General features: G+C 46.9%; 1 protein-coding gene across 1 annotated transcript in view; it reads right to left on the reverse strand.

The window, feature by feature from the left end:
- GABBR2 (gamma-aminobutyric acid type B receptor subunit 2) overlaps positions 1 to 18851 on the reverse strand; it is a 439230-nt gene that overhangs the window by 8322 nt on the left and 412057 nt on the right. Inside the window, exons 14-16 of the mRNA XM_049896560.1 lie at positions 6651 to 6761; positions 3387 to 3611; positions 794 to 976 (exon numbers count right to left, since the gene is read on the reverse strand). Of these exons, the coding sequence (XP_049752517.1) occupies positions 794 to 976; positions 3387 to 3611; positions 6651 to 6761 (519 nt within the window). The remainder of the gene's footprint in view (positions 1 to 793; positions 977 to 3386; positions 3612 to 6650; positions 6762 to 18851) is intronic.

An 18851-nucleotide genomic window follows, 5' to 3' on the forward strand; every position in this document is an offset into this window, starting at 1 on the left:
CTTTGGGTCCAGTCATACCCCCTGAGCCCAAAGGGAGGGGTAGAGAAGGGGAAGGTAATTTGGTTTCCACTCCCTGGTACAGAAAGTCCAGAATTTGAGATTTAGTTCAGGCACAAAGGAATCTGGTTATAGCCTCTCTGGAATATTCAAGAACCTGATAAGAACCCTCATGGCATAGGTGAGGGCTACTGCACCAAAATCTCCCTCCTGAAAAGTTCCTATTCACCTTCTTCTCTTTCCTTTACATTATACAGATGTGGGTGGTTACTGGGTTGTGTTGGGAGAGTGAAAGAGTAGGGGGTGGGAGAAGAGAGAGGGAGATACTGAGACAGGGAGGGGTTGAGAGAGAGAAAGATAGAGGTCGAGAGATTGAGAGAGAGGTTGAGAGATATTGAGAGAAAGAGGTTGAGAGGTTGAGACAAAGAGCTTGAGAGAGAGGCTGAGAGATCTTGAGAAAGAGAGAGAGAAAATACAGTTTAGGAAGCTACTGTAATTTGGGAGCTCATAAATCTCTGTGAATGCCTTTCTGAAGATGCATGAATTGAGGCGTTGCTGAACTTCAAGAGCCTGTGCCAGGTGGGCGATAAACTCTCCTCAGATTCTGCCATTCTGCCTCTATCTCTTTGTGAGCCCTGGTTCTTGCAGCCACAGTGACACAGATGGGACTCTACAGCCCTGATGCAGGATGTTGTAGAGGGGAGCTGGGTAGGGCAGCTCTGAGAGTCCCTGCATGGACCAAACGGACTCAAGTGGGAGAAGGCAGCGCCTGGCCGTCAGATGCTGTGGGAGGTACCTCTGTGATCTTCATTCGCAGCCGATGGTTTTCTGATTGCAGGCCCTCCAGTCGGGATGTGCTTGCTTGGTTCACGCTGGTGACCGACGTGGACGTTTTAGAATCTTCTTTCTTCTGATTCTGAGTGAACTGGAATCGCCTGTTCTGAGTTGCTGCATCTGGGTTTGTTCTCAGAGTGATGAGCTGAAGGGACAGAGGTGGGGCTGAAAAGAGAACTCAGGGTTTTTTCCTCCCACCCCCACTGCAGTCCCGACCAGCAGGTCCTGCACTGGAGACAACATGGGGCCCCAGGAAGGACACAGGCTGGCAGTCAGGAGCCCTGGGCTATGCCTGGCTCTGCCATTCACTGTGTATGACCTTAGGTCGGTGGCCCCTTGCCCCTACTGAACCTGTTTCTTCACCTGTTTTTATAAATCTGGTCTTCTGACCCTGCTTCCATCAGCATCCCAACCATTCTGCAGAGACCACCCAGGGCTCCTTAGGTCTAGTTCCAGCTGAGCCTTGCTTTGCCTTACCCCTTGCTCCACGTGGAAAATTAACCCTGAGGGTGACAGTTGTTAAGGCCTCTGCTCAGGAGGACCATTGATAAGTTTTGGGGACAGGATGATAACTAGTTCTGTCACTGACACACACAAAATCCAAAAATCTATTGCTGTTGAGTCAGTTCTGACCTATAGGAGAGTAGAACTGTCCTATAAGGTTTCCAAGGAGTGGCTGGTGGATCTGAACTGCCAACCTTTCGTTTAGCAGCTGAGCTCTCAACCACTGTACCACCAGGACTCTTCACTGACACAACTGACACAGCTATTTTTTATATAAGAGAAAAGGCTATTACTTGATCCTGATCTTACCCATTTATTTAAGGAACACATCTGGGTTCACGACAGCCTTTGGGCTTAGTATTGGAGAGAGGGGCTGAATGAGCCATGGTCCCTGCCCAAGAGGACCTCATGGTATGGAGAAGTGCAGTGGGGATGAAGGGAGGACTCAGATCTTCACCAGGCCAGAGGCAACCAGTGCCCAGTGCCTGAAGAGAGCTGCAAGCATGGTGCTGTGGACCTGGGTGGGGTCTGTGGAAGGTCTGGAAAGATGGGGAGACTTTGGATAGGTGAAGAGAACCCCAGGGGGAAGAGGCCTGGACCTCAGGACACTTATGGAAAAGGGATGTTGGCTGGTGTACACGGCTTTCTGGGGAGACTGGGGAAACCAAAGGGTCTTCAAAGCTTGACATCAGGGGATTCGATGCTGGAGGCAGGAGTGCTGAGATGACAGAGCTGAGGAGTGATGTGATGGGAGCTGGGTTTAAGAGCGTTCTCCAGCATCTTAGACAGGCTGGAGAAGAGGTCAAGGTGAACACAGAGTCTGGGCAGGCGTGACAGCTAGAGGGAGAAGGAAGGAGTACACACCACAGGTATTCTGAAGACAGAGCTGGCAGCCTAGGGACTGACTAGGTGCCCAGGAGGATGAAGGCACCATGGGCAGCCTGTTAGGGGACGATGAACCCTGACTGATCTCTCTTTGCCCCCTTCTTCCAGAAAGACACTCCCCTTCTTGGGTCAATAACTCCTTCCTGACTCCCTCTCAGCTCCTCGCTCCTTTAATTTTTTTTCCTTAAAAATCAAACAAAAACTTTATTTTGGAATAATTTTAGATTTATGGAAAACTTGTAAAGATAGTACAGAGAGTTCCCTTCATCCAGCTTCCCCTAACGGGAAGATCTTACATAGTGATAGAATCTACACAACCATGGTACAGTTAACAAAACCAAGATACTGACATTGGTACAATACTAGCTAATTCAGACTACACTTGGGTCACACCAGGTTTTCCTTCTTTTTTTTTTTTTGTCTGTTTCAGGCTCTAACCTTTTTTTACTTTTGAGCTCTACCCAAGTCGAACTTCTCTCTACACAGACCAGCAGGGGGCTCCAAAGAGGACAAGGCCTCTGGCTGGCTCACTTTCCCAATGCTGGGCAGGAGAATGTCTGAAAAATCTCTCCAGGGTGGTCCTGAAGGTCAGCCCTTCACATGAATGGAAAATGGAAGTGGCTGTTAAAAATGGTTATTCCTTTTGACCTAGCAATACTACTTCTGGGACTCTGGCCTAAGGGAATAACTGAAAATAACGAAAATGTGTTACGCAGAAAAAAAAGTTCATTGATAATATTAAATTGGAAACAACTCTAATGCTCACCAGTAAGGGATCAAGGGTCGAGTAAATGATGGCACTATCCCTCAATGATGGTTATGACTGTGGGACAACACCAAGGGGAAAAAAAAGTGAAAGAAGAAAAATACAAAATGCTATGTGTGCTATAATTCCAGTTTTATCTTAAAACGTATCATCTATTAGCCATTTAAGGAAAAAAAAAAAAAACACTGGAAGGAAACACATAAAAAATATTTACAGTGATTATTTTGAGGTGGTGGGACTATGGAAACCCCTGAAAGTTTACTGAAAAATCTGGTTTCTATCTTTCTACATTTCCCAAACCTTGCATAATATGAACTGTTTTCATTATGAGGGAAAAAAAAGCGAAGAAAACCCAGCAATCCGCTTATGAGGGACTCAGAGGCCAGGGTGGCGAGGGTACCTTTGGCACAAACACCAGGCAGAGGGTGATGGTGCTGCAGAAAATGATGACCAGGGCCACGATGCAGAACTGCACGTTGGGCTGGTCCCGGGTCAGGAAGGAGACGGCGGCCCCGATGATGCACATGATGCCCACGTTGTAGACACTCATCCCGATGTACTTGCTGTCGTTGAGCGCGGGGATGCTGACGTTGCGGGTCTCCCAAGCTAAGAAACAACCGAACAACTGAAACGGTGAACAGAAAAGGGAGATGGTCATTACCAAGAGGCGGCACATGCTCCCTGCTCTGAGAAGCTGCCCAACTGACGGGTACTCAGGAAGAGGGGGCTCGGGGTGCGGGAGGCGGGGGCTTTGCTGTCTGCGGGGTCTTCTGGATGTCACCATCTGTCTCCATGGAGGAAGTACAGATGGGGTATGCTACAGCTGTCTGGATTTCCTTCACCCTCACAAGTGGTTCACCCATAGACCCACACGAGGCCAGAGTGGGAAGAAACTTCAGACGTGATCGAGACCACCTCCCCTCACTGGCCCAGAGAGGAGAAAGGGGCTTGCCCAAGGCCACACTGCAATATGGTGGCCAAAGTGGACTATGACTAGAATGAAGGTTAAGAGGCACAATTTACTTTGAGCAATTTGCAGATGAAGATAAGGTAGAACCTTGTAAAAAGGCAACTCGTCTGTAGTGGATTGAATGGTGGCCCCCAAAAAGATATGGCCACATCCTAATCTATTGTACGTCTGAACATGACCTTATTTGGAAAGAGTCTTTGCAGAATGTAATGAAGTTAATGATCTGTAGATACGATCATCCTGGATCATCCAAATGGGCTCTAAATCCAGTTACGAAGTGGCCTTATGAGAGAGGAGGAGACAGACACAGAGAGCCATGTGAAGACAGAAGCAGAGACTGGAGCAATGCAGCCACAAGTCAAGGAACGCCTGGAGCCACCAGAAGCTGGAAGAGGCCAGGAAGGAGTCTTTCCTAGAGCCTTCAATAGGAGAGTGGCCCTGTGAACACCTTGATTTTGGACTTTAGGCCTCCAGAACGACGAGAGAATACATTTCTGTTGTTTCAAGCCACCTGCTTTGTGGTAATTTATTATAGCAGCCACAGGAAATGACCACACCAATTATGAATGGCATAGGCTGCTGTACAGTGGGGAGTGCCCGTCTCTGGAGGTATGGAAGCAGTTAGTGGATGGCCACTTGTTGCAGATGCTCAGGGTGGGGTGGGGGACTGAAACATGTGACAGAGGTGGGCCTTTTCCAGCCCTGTGAGTCTATGGTTCCAGAGCAGAAAGGACTGTGGGATGGGATTTCAGTCTCAGAGGAGGCTGAATTCAACCAGTCCACACCAAGAAGCCCTACGTGCCTGTGAACAGCTTCTTGTGTACACTACAAATGGCAGAGCACCTGTGCTGTCAAATACAGCTTTTATTGACATGATCTGGCTGAAGGTTTTCACTTCACCGGGAGAGACACAGTCATCTCCAACCACTTTTGGAAGTAGGAGGCTGGCGAAAATAATGAATAATCAAAACATTACAGATAAGACGTAAGTTTCAAGATGCCAATATGATTCACCATAATCTAATTTCACAGACTCTCAGAATCAAGGAACATCATGGCTGGAAGGGATCGTGGAGAGTATCTAGTTTCACTCTCTGGAGTACTCAACAAGGGCTGGGACACTGAAACGCAGGTCATCGACGTGGCACACTTCCCGCGATAGGGAGCTCGTTCCTTCCCAGGGTGCTCCAGTCCATGTGTGGACACTGCTGTTACGCAAATCCTTCTTTACACGGAGTTGAGGTCTGCCTTTCCACACCTTGCCTGTGGTCATAGTTTTGCCCTCAGGTCAGTTCCACCTGTCTTTGACCGCTCTTTCATGTTTCTGGTGACCATGTCCCCTGAGTCTGTCCTTCTCCAAGCCCAGAACCTCTGACCAGTCCTGAAGGTCCCATTTCCACTGGGGATACCTCCTGCGGACACCTCCAAGGTCATTACCTCTTGGGGCCCTGATGGCTATTCTGGGGTGACTCCTTGAAGGACATGGCATCTAGCAGCAGTAGGTAAGAACACATTTTAGCAGCACAATAAATTCTGGTTTATTTGGCTTTTGGATAAGAGTTCATTCTTGGCCTCTAAGTGGAGGCCACACAGAGGCAGATGGTGGTTTAACTTTCCTATGGAAAAATCTAAAGAGGGTGTAGTGGCAAGCTTCCTGTCACTGGAGGGATTTAAGTGGAGGAATCACTTGTCCGGGATGTGGGAGAGAAGATTGAAGGAGCAACTCTGGATAAGGAAGGGTGAGGCTGACCTTTCAAGACCTTCCTAACTCTGAAATTCCACAATTGTGTTAGGTGGACTGGGCTTGTGATCTCTGATGTTAATAGATGGGTAGAATGGGAGGATGAGGCACTGGCGGTTTAGTGGTACGATTCTCGCCTTCCATGCAGAAGGTCTGGGTTTGATTCCCAGCCAACGAACCTCATGTGCAGCCCCCACCTATCTGTCGGTGGAGGCTTGGGTCTCGTTATAATGCTGAACAGGTTTCAGTGGAGCTTCCAGAAAGGCCTGGTGATCTATTTCCAAAAAATCGGGCAATGAAAACCTTATGCATCACAATGGTCTGATTCACAACTGATTATGGGGAAGGTGCAGGACCAGGCAGCATTTTGTTCCCTTGTGCACGGGGTTGCCATGAGTCGGGGGCTGACTTGACAGCAGCTAACAACAATAGAGTGAAAAGAGTACTGGGTCTGGCGACTGGGGGTTACCAGGTAGCCTCTGGCAAACTGTTCAACTTCCCTGAACCTTACTTTCCTTATCGATGAAATGGGGATGACTCCTCTCACCTCCCACGGATTTAGAAAGAATCCAGTGAAATGCTGGATGTAAACATGTGCTGAATGTCAACAGACCCCTGTTCCCGGGAGTAGCACAGTGGCAGTTGTGAGGGATGCCCATAGGTTTTAGGGTATTCTCTGGTTAAGCTCTTGACTCTGCCACTTACCAGCTGAGTGGCCTTGGGCAAGACACCAAGCCTCAGGGTCTTCATCGGTGAAATGGGGATATAATTTGTATCTATTGCATAGAGTTGTGGCAGGAATTCAGGTAACATGTGGCTGGCACTGGGCCGGGCATAGGATAAGTGCTTAGTCAGGGGTGCTCTGTTAATTTTTATGTTGACGGAGGCCCCTGGGGGAGAGGGCCCTGACAGACAAGTGTCCCGCCCCGCACTGCTTCCTGCTCTGCACCTACCATGAGAAGCCCCTTGTAGGCATAGACGATTCCGAGCCAGATGGTCATGTGGGTGTTCTCACAGTGTTCCAGGAGAGGGCGGATGGAGATGTCTCGGCCTGCAGGGTCCGGCTGTGCACAGAGGAAAAAGAAAACCCAGAGATGGCACTGGGCACCCTTCCAGAAGCTGGGTCCCTATCTGAGGGAAGGCTCTTTTTTTTTTCAATTTTTTATTTGTCAAACCTTGATCAGAATACATGGCTCAGAGGACATCTTCTGGATAGCTGGTTGCATTTTGGAACCCTTCGTTCTTTTCCGCTCTACCACAGTCAGGTACCCTCACTACCCCTCACAACCCAACTAGGACTCCAGCTGCCCAGCCTCATGCTTTCCTCACGTGCATTGAGACTTCTGTTGTCAGTTGTCTAAAGGAATGAACATTCTCAGAATCCACAGTGACAACTAATTTGATACTCTAATTTTATTAGCACAGCAAAGAGGGTAAAAAGAAGAAAGCTCTGTTCCTCTTACACTGTGACCTGACTGGGAACCGCTCTCCAGTGTCAGAATGACGTACGTACATTTTAAGAGTCTCTTTGGTGGCACAGCCCTCAATTTTGCTACTATTGCAGAAGTTGTTTCTGCATATCAAGAAGACGGCACTTGTACAAACCAGTGAGAAGCATAGTTTAGGATGGAGATGGTCCTGATGGAGCGCTCTTTGCCCTCCCATGAGACATAGTCAGTGCTACCACCCAGCAGGCCCTTTCGGCCCTGCCTCTGTGTTCCCACAGTGTGGGGCTCAGGCCTCAAGCAGCATTGATAGCTTTCTGTTTGTTGATATCAATTCAGCCCTGCATTCCAGTTTTCTGTGTTATCATTGTCTCTCCAACTTGAATCAGAGGTCCTGAGGGTAGGGTTTGGGTCCCTTCTGTGCCCCTATCGCCCAGCATAAGACCTGGCCTAGAGCAAGCATCTGTAATGTTTGTTGAAAGAATGAGAGCAAAAATGAAGCATGAAGTTAGAACAGGAGGCCCTTGAGACAGAATATACTTACCTGGCCAAACACAAGGTCTGCCAAGCCCTTCTAAGGGAGAACCTCTTGCCCACTTTGCCCATTGACAGATTAGTGGAGGCAGCCAAGTTATGTACCACATGACCCATTCTGGGCCAAACCTGATTGGACAAGGGGTGGGTACCTGACCCTATGTAGCCCATCCACAGGCTGGTCAGAGACCTGTGAGGTTTCCTAGTGCAAAGGGCTCTGCCCAAAGCGGAATTATGGAGAGAATCCTGCCCGAGCACTGCCTCTCTCTCAGGAATTTGAACTGGAAACCCTAGGAGAAAATCAGCCAGATAATGGCAAGAGGAGAAAAAGACCCCAGGGAATGAAAAAAATCCATTTTTTTTTCTGAACCAGTTGAGAGTAAGTTGCATACTTCCTGACCCTCACTCCTGAATATCTCAGCATGTATTTCCTAAGAACAATGAGATTCTCTTACATAAACACATCCAGCTACTGAATTTTGGAAATTTAACACTGATGTTGTTGTTAGCTGCCGTCCAGTTGGTTCCAACTCATAGTGACCCTATGCACAACAGGACGAAACACCGCCCAGTCCTGAGCCATCCTTACAATCATTGCTATGCTTGAGCTCATTGTTGCAGCCACTGTATCAATCTACCTCGTCGACAGTCTTCCTCCCTTCTGCTGATCCTGTACTTTGCCAAGCATGATGTCCTTCTCCAGGGACTGATCCCTCCTGACACCATGTCCAAGGTATGTAAGATGCAGTCTCACCATCCTTGCTTCTAAGGAGCATTCTGGTTGTACTTCGTCTAAGACAGATTTGTTCGTTCTTTTGGCAGTCCATGGTATACTCAATAATCTTCGCCAACAACACAATTCAAAGGCGTCAACTCTTCTTCAGTCTTCCTTTTTCATTGTCCAGCTTTCACATGCATATGATACGATTGGATATAGCACGGCTTGGGTCAGGCACACCTTAGTCTTCAAGGTGACTTTCCCTGCTTTTCAATACTTTAAAGAGGTCCTTTGCAGCAGATTTATCCAATGCAACGCGTCGATTGATTTCTTGACTGCTGCTTCCATGGCTATTGATGATGGATCCAAGTAAAATGAAATCCTTGACAACTTCAATCTTTTCTCCGTTTATCATGATGTTGCTCATTGGTCCAGTTGTGAGGATTTTTGTTTTCTTTATGTTGATGTGCAAGCCATACTAAAGGCTGTGGTCTTTGATCTTCATTAGTAAGTCCTTCAAGTCGTTTTCACTTTGAGCAGGCGAGGTTGTGTCATCTGCATAATGCAGGTTGTTAATGAGTCTTCCTCCATTCCTGATGCCCCATTCTTCTTCATATAGTCCAGCTTCTCAGATTATTTGCTCAGCATACAGATTGACTAGGTATGGTGAAAGGACACAACCCTGATGCACACCTTTCCTGACTTTAAACCATTCAGTATCCCCTTGTTCTGTCCAAACAACTGCCTCTTGATCTACGTAAAGGTTCCTCACGAGCACAATTAAGTGTTCTGGAATTCCCATTCTTCACAATGTTATCCATAATTTGTTATGATCCACACAGTTGAATGCCTTTGCATAGTCAATAAAACACAGGTAAACATCCTTCTGGTATTCTCTGCTTTCAGCCAGGATCCATCTGACATCAGCGATGATATCCCTTGTTCCACGTCCTCTTCTGAAACCGGCCTGAATTTCTGGCAGTTCCCTGTCAATATACTGCTGCAGCCATTTTTGAATGACCTTCAGCAAAATTTTGCTTGCGTGTGATATTGTTTTATAATTTCCGCATTTGGTTGGATCACCTTTCCTGGGAATAGGCATAAATACGGATCTTTTCCAGCCAGTTGCCAGGAAGCTGTCTTCCATATTTCTTGGCATAGACGAGTGAGCACCTCCAATGCTGTATCCGTTTGTTGAAACATCTCAATTGATATTCTGTCAATTCCTGGAGCCTTGTTTTTCGCCAATGCCTTCAGAGCAGCTTGGACTTCTTCCTTCAGTACCATCGGTTCCTGATCATATGCCCTCTTGAAATGGTTGAATATCAGCTAGTTCTTTTTGGTATAATGACTCTGTGTATTCCTTCCACCTTCTTTTGATGCTTCCTGCATCGTTTAATATCTTTCCCATAGAATCCTTCACTATTGCAACTTGAGGCTTGAATTTTTTCTTCAGTTCTTTCCGCTTGAGAAATGCCAAGTGTGTTCTTCCTTTTTGGTTTTCCATCTCCAGCTCTTGGCACATGTCATTATAATACTTTACTTTGTCTTCTTGAGACGCCCTTTGAAATCTTGTTCAGTTCTTTTACTTCATCAATTCTTCCTTTTGCTTTAGCTGTTTGACATTCGAGAGCAAATTTCAGAGTCTCCTCTGACATTCATCTTGGTCTTTTCTTTCTTTCCTGTCTTTTCAACGACCTTTTGCTTTCTTCATGTATGATGTTCTTGATGTCATTCTACAACTCATCTGGTCTTTGGTCACTAGTGTTCAATGCGTCAAATCTATTCTTGAGATGGTCTCTAAATTCAGGTGGGATATACTCAAGGCCATATCTTGGCTCTTGTGGTCTTGCTCTAATTTTCTTCAGTTTCAGCTTGAACTTGCATAGGAGCAATTGGCGGTCTGTTCCACAGTCAGCCCCTGGCCTTGTTCTGACTGATGATATTGAGCTTTTCTACTGCCTCTTTCCACAGATGTAGTCAATTTGGTTCCTGTGTATTCCATCTGGCAAGGTCTATGTGTATAGTCACTGTTTACGCTGGTGAAAGAAGGTATTTTCAATGAAGAAGTCATTGGTCTTCCAAAATTCTATCATTTGATCTCTGGCATTGTTTCTATCACCAAGGCCATATTTTCCAACTAACAATCCTTCTTCTTTGTTTCCAACTTTTGCATTCCAATCATCAGTAATTATCAATGCATCCTGACTACATGTTTGATCAATTTCAGACTGCAGAAGCTGATAAAAATCTTCAATTTATTCATCTTTGGCCTTGGTGGTTGGTGCATAAATTTGAATAATAGTCGTATTAACTGGTCTTCCTTGTAGGCGTATGGGTATTATCCTATCACTGACAACGCTGTACTTCAGGATAGATCTTGAAATGTTCTTTTTGACGATGAATGCAACAACATTCCTCTTCAAGGTGTCATTCCCAGCATAGCACACCATATGATTGTCCGATTCAAGATGGCTATTTCAGCTCACTAATGTCTAGGATATTGATGTTTATGTGTTCCACTTCATTTTTGATGATTTCCAATTTTCCTAGATTCATACTTCATACATTCCAGGTTCCAATTATTAATGGATGTTTGCAGCTGTTTCTTCTCATTTTGAGTTGTGCCACATCAGCAAATGAAGGTCCCAAAAGCTTTACTCCATCCACGTCGTTAAGGTCAACTCTACTTTGAGGAGGCAGCTCTTCCCAAGTCGTCTTTTGAGTGCCTTCCAACCTGGGGGGCTCATCTTTCGGGACTATATCAGACAATGTTCCACTGCTATTCATAAGGTTTTCACTGGCTAATGCTTTTCAGAAGTAGACTGCCGGGTCCTTCTTCCTAGTCTGTCTTAGTCTGGAAGCTCAGCTCAGCTGCAATCTGTCCTTCATGGGTGACCCTGCTGGTATCTGAATACCGGTGGCATAGCTTCCAGCATCACAGCAACATGCAAGCCCCCATAGTATGACGAACTGACAGACACTGATACAGTACTATTATTTAATATCCTATCAATTTTCAAATTCCACAAACTGGCCCAATAATGTCCTTTAAAGCAATTTTCCCCCCCATAGCAGGACCCAATCCAGGACTTTATATTGCATTTACTTGCTATACCTCTTCAGTCTCCTTTAACCTAAAACATTTGCATTGTGCAAATCTGCTGCAAAAGACCTCTTTAAAGTGTTAAAAAGCAAAGATGTCACCTTGAGGACTAAGGTGTGCCTGATCCAAGCCATGGTGTTTTCAATCACCTCATATGCATGCGAAAGCTGGACAAGAATAAGGAAGACTGAGGAAGAATTGATGCCTTTGAATTATGTTGTTGGTGAAGAATACTGAATACACCATTTACTGCCAGAAGAACAAACAAATCTGTCTTGGAAGAAGTACAACCAGAATGCTCCTTAGAAGCGACAGTAGTGAGAATTTGTCTCACTTACCTCGGATATGTTATCGGGAGGGACCAGTCCCTGGAAAAGGACATCATGCTTGGTAAAGTAAAGGGTCAGGAAAAGAGGGGACGACCCTCAGTGAGATGGATGGACACAGTGGCTGCAGTGATGGGCTCCAACACAGCAATGATTGTGAGGATGGCACAGGACCCAGGGGCAGTGTTTTATTCTGTTGTACATAAGGTTGCTATGAGTTTGAACCGAGTTGACGGCACCTAACGATAACAACAATCTCAAATAATTACTCAGTGTACTTTTGTTTTGCATGTTATTTTGATGTGTCCAAGTCGTTTTGTAGAACGTCCCTCAATTTGGGTTTGTCTAACTGTCTTTTTCTGATTTCATTCGGGCTATCCATTCTTTTATCCATTCTTGGCAGGAATCCTATATAAGTGATGGTCTGGCCCCCCTTCCCATGTGAAGGCACTTTGTTCCATTGTTGCTGACGTTACCTGCGATATTTGGTTAAGGTGATGGCTGCCAGATTCCTCCACTTGAATGGCACCATTTCCCCTTTGTAATTAATAACCTGTGGGGCTGACTTTGAGACCATGTGAGTATCATGTTCCCCCACAAGCATCAACTCCGTGGTTTCAGCATTCACTGATGCTTCTCACTTGAATTGCTCATTACTTTGGTGGTTGCGAATTGGTGTTTTTCTAACTCTATCATTCCGTTTAAAGACCTGGCATTCTACTGCCAACACGAGTTTGCCCTTCCTTCGATTTTCTGATTTACATCAGTATGGACGTATGAGTTCCTTTTTTATTCACTGTCTTATGATTCATTATTATCGTCGCTCATTTTGATGAGCAATGTTTTTCAAGATTTAGCCAGTGGAGAACCCCTTCATGCTGCCTCTTGTGTTTTTTCAACACGTCCTCACAATTTTTTTTGAGCACTTTCTTACTTCCTAGGACGAGATGTTTTAGGCTCTTCTTGTACTTTCCTTGCCTTAACCTTGGAATCAGACATTTTCCAAAGAATCTTGGTTCTTTTTTAGTGGAGGGTAAAACAAAAAACCCATTGCTGTCGAGTCAATTCCGACTCATAGTGACCCTGCAGGACAGAGTAGAACTGCTCCATAGGGTTTCCAAGGAGCAGCTGGTAGATTCGAAATCTGACCTTTTGGTTGGCAGCCAAGTTCTTAACCACTGTGTCACCAGGGCTCCGACTCAAGGCAATCTCATGTGTGCAGAGATAGACACAGGTAGAGATAAAATCTAAAACCACAGGGTTCTTGCTTGCCTCCCCCAGTCCATATTTGTATCTCCCCTGGTTTCCAACAACATCAAAATATTTACTCATTTGCTTGATATTACAATAGGCACAATATAGTTTCAGAATTGCTATATCCATATACTATCAACAACAAATTTACTAAGTAAAGGTGAAGATGTTTTTGCAAATCTGTTTGCCTTTAGAATTGATCCCGCTGAGTGTATATCATCAAAGAACTATGTTCAGGATTTTGTGTTCTGATGGGCTTGTCCTGCTGAGGCTAGAGTAAAGTCATACCTCTGAGGGCAAGGGGTGGGCATCTCTAGGGTCAATCACTAGGAAGAAATGGCACTTTGGTAGGATGCCGAGGTGTGAAAGGCAGGCCTTACGCAGGTTAGGGATGAACATCCTATTTCTTTTGGCCCTGGTCTCTAGGCCTGGCCTTTGAATCAGGCGATGGCTTGGGGTCCTGCGAGTTGAGGAAAGATGGTGCTCCCCATATGGAAGCAGGAAGAACTAGGAGGATGGGGCTTGCAGGCTCAGGCCATTTTGTAACCACACTCTCCAAAAGCATCTCTCTCAGACTTGATGAGATGAGAAAGTGTCAGCCACAGAAAGCTTGTCTCATTCTCTTTGGCCCACAGCCATTGAATCTACACTTGGGCCGGAGTGCTAAGGGGTAGCAGAGCCCCCTGAAGTGAGTACTAATGAGAGTCAGCCCAGAAGAAGGTGGTCTCCAGGAACCGAAGTTAGAGTGGCCAGTTCTAGAGATTTCCCCTCCATTGCCACCCACCCAGGAACTGGCCTGGATTTTACTATGGAAGATGGTGGTCTTCAGACTTGGCCCAAGGTCAGCAGTGAGTGAGTGGCAGAAGCTGGGTTTCTGCAACGTCTGACAGGCAAGCAGACATCGGAATCCAGAAGCGCAGGTCCATTACCATCATGGATGAATAGCAAACTCATTAATGATGATTCTGTCTGTTGTTTCACAATGAAAGGCAGTAAATTATGATGGAATCTTAGATTCTCAGCGTTAGAGAGGACTTCAGAGGTCCTGTCATACACCATTGTTCAATGTAATGAAAACTATTTATGGGAATCTAACAACGGTTATCTGGCTTATATAACTCCAGTGCCAGGGAGCCCCCTCCCTCCCACCCTTGGTTAGATGGATGAACAGTTCTTTTACTGAACCAGAACCTTCTCCTCCTGTACCTCCACCCAGGATAAGACCTAACTCTCCTTTTTGAGTGTGTATACTCTTCGTCAGGAGGGGAGATGTGCAGAGAAGTGATGCACCACCTTGTGCCTTTCCCCCACATGCTGGCCCCAGTCCTTCCACCTGCTTGAGTTCATCACAATCCACAGGCCTAGAACTGAGCCCATCACGTAAAGCTGAGCAAGTGTGCCTGTTCCCTTTGCTCCAGATTGCCTTGGCTTTCTTCGTAACTGTCTTCCACTGGTGAGTCATGTTCCTTAAGGTTGACAAAATCCTATCAAGGAGCCCTGGTGGCCCAATTGTTATGTGCTCAGCTGCTAACTGAAAGGTTGGCAGTTTGGACCTACCTAGTGACTCTGCAGGAGAAATACCTGGCGATTTGCTTCCATAAAGATTACAACCAAGAAAACCTTACAGACCAGTTGTACTCTGTCACATTGGGTCACTGTGAGTGAAAAACTACTTGACGGCACCCAATACTATCAACAAGACCTCATCCGGTATTTTTCACAGAACTGCTGCTAGATCTGTCTTCCTGCTTCTGTAGCTTATAGTTCAGCTTGGTTACCTTGTTAGTAGCTCCCTCCTCCCCCACCCTCTCATCCCCATCTGCCCCAACCTCTCTGAATCCTGAAATCCTAATTCAAAAACCTGATTTTTCCATCCTCCCACTCATCTCATAAACTTAAGCACAGCCTCAGCTGCAGAGATGGGAGGGGTAGCAAACAACGAAGGAGCCACTGAGAGTTCAGAGAAGCCCATGGTCCTGAGGGTGGTCAGAGCTGCTTCTCCCCCCATCTCCCCAGTACCCAGGCCCCAGTACAGAAATAAAACATAAATATCCTCTGGCCACTAACACTGCCCTTCCAAAGCCCCATCTCCGGGCACACTGCACACAGATCAGATTGGCAAGGGTTGGGGTGGTTTTAGGAACGGTGAGGTTCTGACGAGATTCGTGTATTCGTGAGTCTGAGAGATGAGAAGTCTGTGATGACAGTCAAGTGACTCCTATACTGAATCCCAAAGCAAAGAGAAGGAGCCATGCTCATTCTTGTCTGATTGTCCAGATCCTGCCTGGGATTGGAGTCCCCATGGTCTGAGTAGTCACAATCAAGTAATGTAACAGGGGCGGGGCCAAGAGATTAGTGCTTACTTGGCATTATTGCCATGCACCAAAGCACCTCTAGAGGGCTCCAAAGAACCGTGCAGACGGTCCAGCCTAGGGGCCGTGGGTTACTCTATGCTGGGATGAAGAACTGCTGTGGTTCAGGAGGTTTGGAAGTGGCAAAGCCACCAGAAGAATCCTCTGCTTCTCTGGAAGGTGCCCACTGGCCTTAAACGAGGCCAAATTCCCAAACACCATGGAGGATCCCCACCTGTGGGGCACTGAGGGCCTGGATGGCTCAGGCTGTAGCTGGCCACTGCCCTTGGCCTGATCCCAGTGTGTGGGGGCCATATGGCCCTAGGCTAGAGCACAGGGCACTGATTCCTGCAAACGCAGTGCTGGGATTTCAGGTCAGGGATTGGGCTGCGATTTCAGGCCCATTTCTCTCCTGTACAGGAGCCCTGGTGGCACAGTGGTTAAGAGCATGGCTGTTAACCAAAAGGCTGGCAGTTCAAATACACCAGCCACTCCTTGGGAACCCTATGGGGCAGTTCTACTACGTCCTATAGGGTGACTATGAGTCGGAATCGACTCAGTGGCAGTGGGTTTGGTTTTTTGGTTTTCTCTCCTGTACAACTGTAAATCACATCACTCTACTGCCCTATAATTGTTTCTCTGGCTCTGGATGACTGGTTTACAAGGACTTTCAATTTGTTTTTTCTTTCTTACTCGTTGCTCACAATGGCAATTAGCTAAGTAATCATTTATCCATTCATTCAATCAATAAATAACCATTAAGCACTATCATTTGCCAGGTATTGTTTTAGGCAAGGGGGATGCTGCAATAAACAGGACAGACAAGAGCCCTGTTCTCATGGAGCTTCCATTCTGGTAATATTAGGATGGTTCCCATGAGAGGTGGCCTCAGAAGAAGGGTGGGTTGCCCTCAACCAATACCGGCGGCCATGATGACACCAAGAGCTGCCTTGTCATCAGTAACAACTATGGGCTAGTTGCCAAGTTGAGAGCTCTACACACATTATCTTGTTTAAGCCTCTTAAGAATCCAACACAATGTTACACCCATTGAACAGACAAGGGAACTGAGGCACAGATAGGTTAAGTGATTCGCCCCAAATCTCCAGCTAGGAAGTATCAGAGCTGAGATTAAAACCCAGGCCTATGTGCCTCCCAAACCAGTCCTCCTTCTTCCCTCACCCCTTTCTGCCCTGCCCTTTACAAATATCATGTCAAATCCCAGAGAGATAGTGGACATAAACATGTTCTATAAACTGTGAGGTGCTGTGCTCCTGGGAGGAGTATCTCAATTGCTAAATGTTCGACAGAGGCCTCCTCCCCTAAAGCCCCTAGAGCTCCGTGAACGCTGTGCTTGGTGCTGCAGGCTGAACTCAAGCTGAGACAATTCTCCTTCCTGCCTGACAGGGCTCTGTGCCCAGCAGAATGGCCAGGACAGTTTGTGATAGCTGGAGGAGGGACTTGCTCACTCTTGACTCCTGATCCGCCATCGCTCAGCGGGCGGCATCCCGAAGCTGCCCAGGAAAGCCTCCCCCATCTGTGTATGGAAAGGAAAGCAGCTGGCTCGAGAGTCCCTCTGCACAATGCAATTATTCACAATGTAGGTCAGTGGCCCCTGCAAGCATCCTGCTTTGTCAGGCCGTGCAAACGGACAGGCACAGGGTCCAGTCACGGGGTGAGACGGTGAGACCTGAAAGGTCAGAGGCTTTGGTCTGCTAGACTTGCTGGGTGACTTTGGACAAGTCCCTGCCCTTCTCTAGGCCCATTTGTGAAGTGAGCCCGTAGGTTAATTTCTAGACTAGTTACTCTGAACTTAAATAACGGAGTTGAATAAATACATTTGTCCTACATTTCATAACTACTTGTCCTGCATTCATTCACTCAAAATGGACTCAATCAGTATTTATCATGTGCCTTCTACGTGCCAGCCCAGGTGGTGCAGTGGTTAAGAGTTTGGCTGCTAACCAAAAGGTTGGCAGTTCAAATTCACCAGCTGCTTCCTGGAAACCCTATGGGGCAGTTCTACTCTGTGCTATAGGGTTCCTATGAGTCAGAATCAACTCTATGGCAATGGTTTTTTTTGTACAGGTACTATGTGCCAGGCACTGTGGCAGATATAGGGGTGCAGGGTGTATGAGACCAATGTGATGCCTGCCTTCTTGGAACATACATTCTAGCGGAGGACACAGATGTTGGAAACACTGCACTGGTGCAGCTATGAATACAAACAGTGATAAGAGTTACTAAAGAGAATGACTGCTAACCAAAAGGTCAGTGGTTCAAAACACCAGTGGCTCTGAGAGAGAAAGATGTGGCAGTCTGCTTCCGTAGGGATTTACAGCCTTAGAAACCCTCTGGGGTTGCTATGAGCTGGAATCTACTCAACAGTAGTGGGTTTGGTTTTGGAAGAGAATGAGTAGGTGGTTTGAGAAGCACTAACAGGGGGACCTACAGATGGTCTGGGAAGGCTTTCCTGAAGTGGTAACATTTAGTCTGAGACCTGAAGGATAAGAAGGACCCCACTATGTGAAAGCCTAGGGAAGAGCATTCCTGGTAGAGGGAGCAGCATGTGGGAAGGCCCTGAAATGGCCAAGACTTTGGCATGTTTTAGAAACCCAGAGGGTCCAGTGTGGCTGGGGTGTACTAACGAGGGCCAGCACTGCCTCTCACATGGTGACATGCACACCTCACCTGGGTAGTCTGTTGCTGCAGATTCAGGGTCTGGAAGTCTGGGGGTGGGGTGGCTGCATTTCCAACACGCTCCCAGGGGATGATGCTGCTGGTCCAGGACCACCCTTTGGGCAGCAAGGTCTTCAAGGGTTTTTAACAAGGGAGTGACACTTGGTCCTTTGCTCAAAAGCTTTTTGGTTAAGAAAACGGATTCCCTTTGTCACCCGTTGGGAAAAGAACATTCCAGCAGGGCACACCTCTGACACAGAGTGGGTGATGGAGTTGATGGGCTTCTCTATGCTTCTGGATCTTGGACCAGAGCACCGACAGTGGTGGCTTCTGTGTGTCCTGCACGGGGCTGGCCAGGGCGGTTCAGGCTGGGCTGGGATTCAGGTCAGGACAGGGAGGGTGGGGAGTGGGGAGGGTGTGCACGGGGGTGCCACACACTTCCCCTCTGACCACAGGGCTCCTGGCTCCGGTCCTTCGCACCTTTTCTCCTGCTACCATGAGGGTGGCTCAGATTCCCAGGTGTGGCCCAGCCAGTGCTTCTTTAAAAGAGGGGGTGCCAGGGCCAAAGGCCTTCTAACTCCTGACCAGCTCCAGAAGCTGGCTTCTCAGAACTTTCTCCCTGGGCCAATCTGACTCCTTTTTTTTTTTTTTTTTTGTGTTAATTTCAAAGTTGATATTTGAAATACATGGTAAAATTGGTAAGTACTTCTACTATGGATCAGTGTGCGTGTATAAATCTGAG

The sequence above is a fragment of the Elephas maximus genome, chromosome 9, assembly GCF_024166365.1.
Source record: "Elephas maximus indicus isolate mEleMax1 chromosome 9, mEleMax1 primary haplotype, whole genome shotgun sequence".
Taxonomy (NCBI): domain Eukaryota; kingdom Metazoa; phylum Chordata; class Mammalia; order Proboscidea; family Elephantidae; genus Elephas; species Elephas maximus.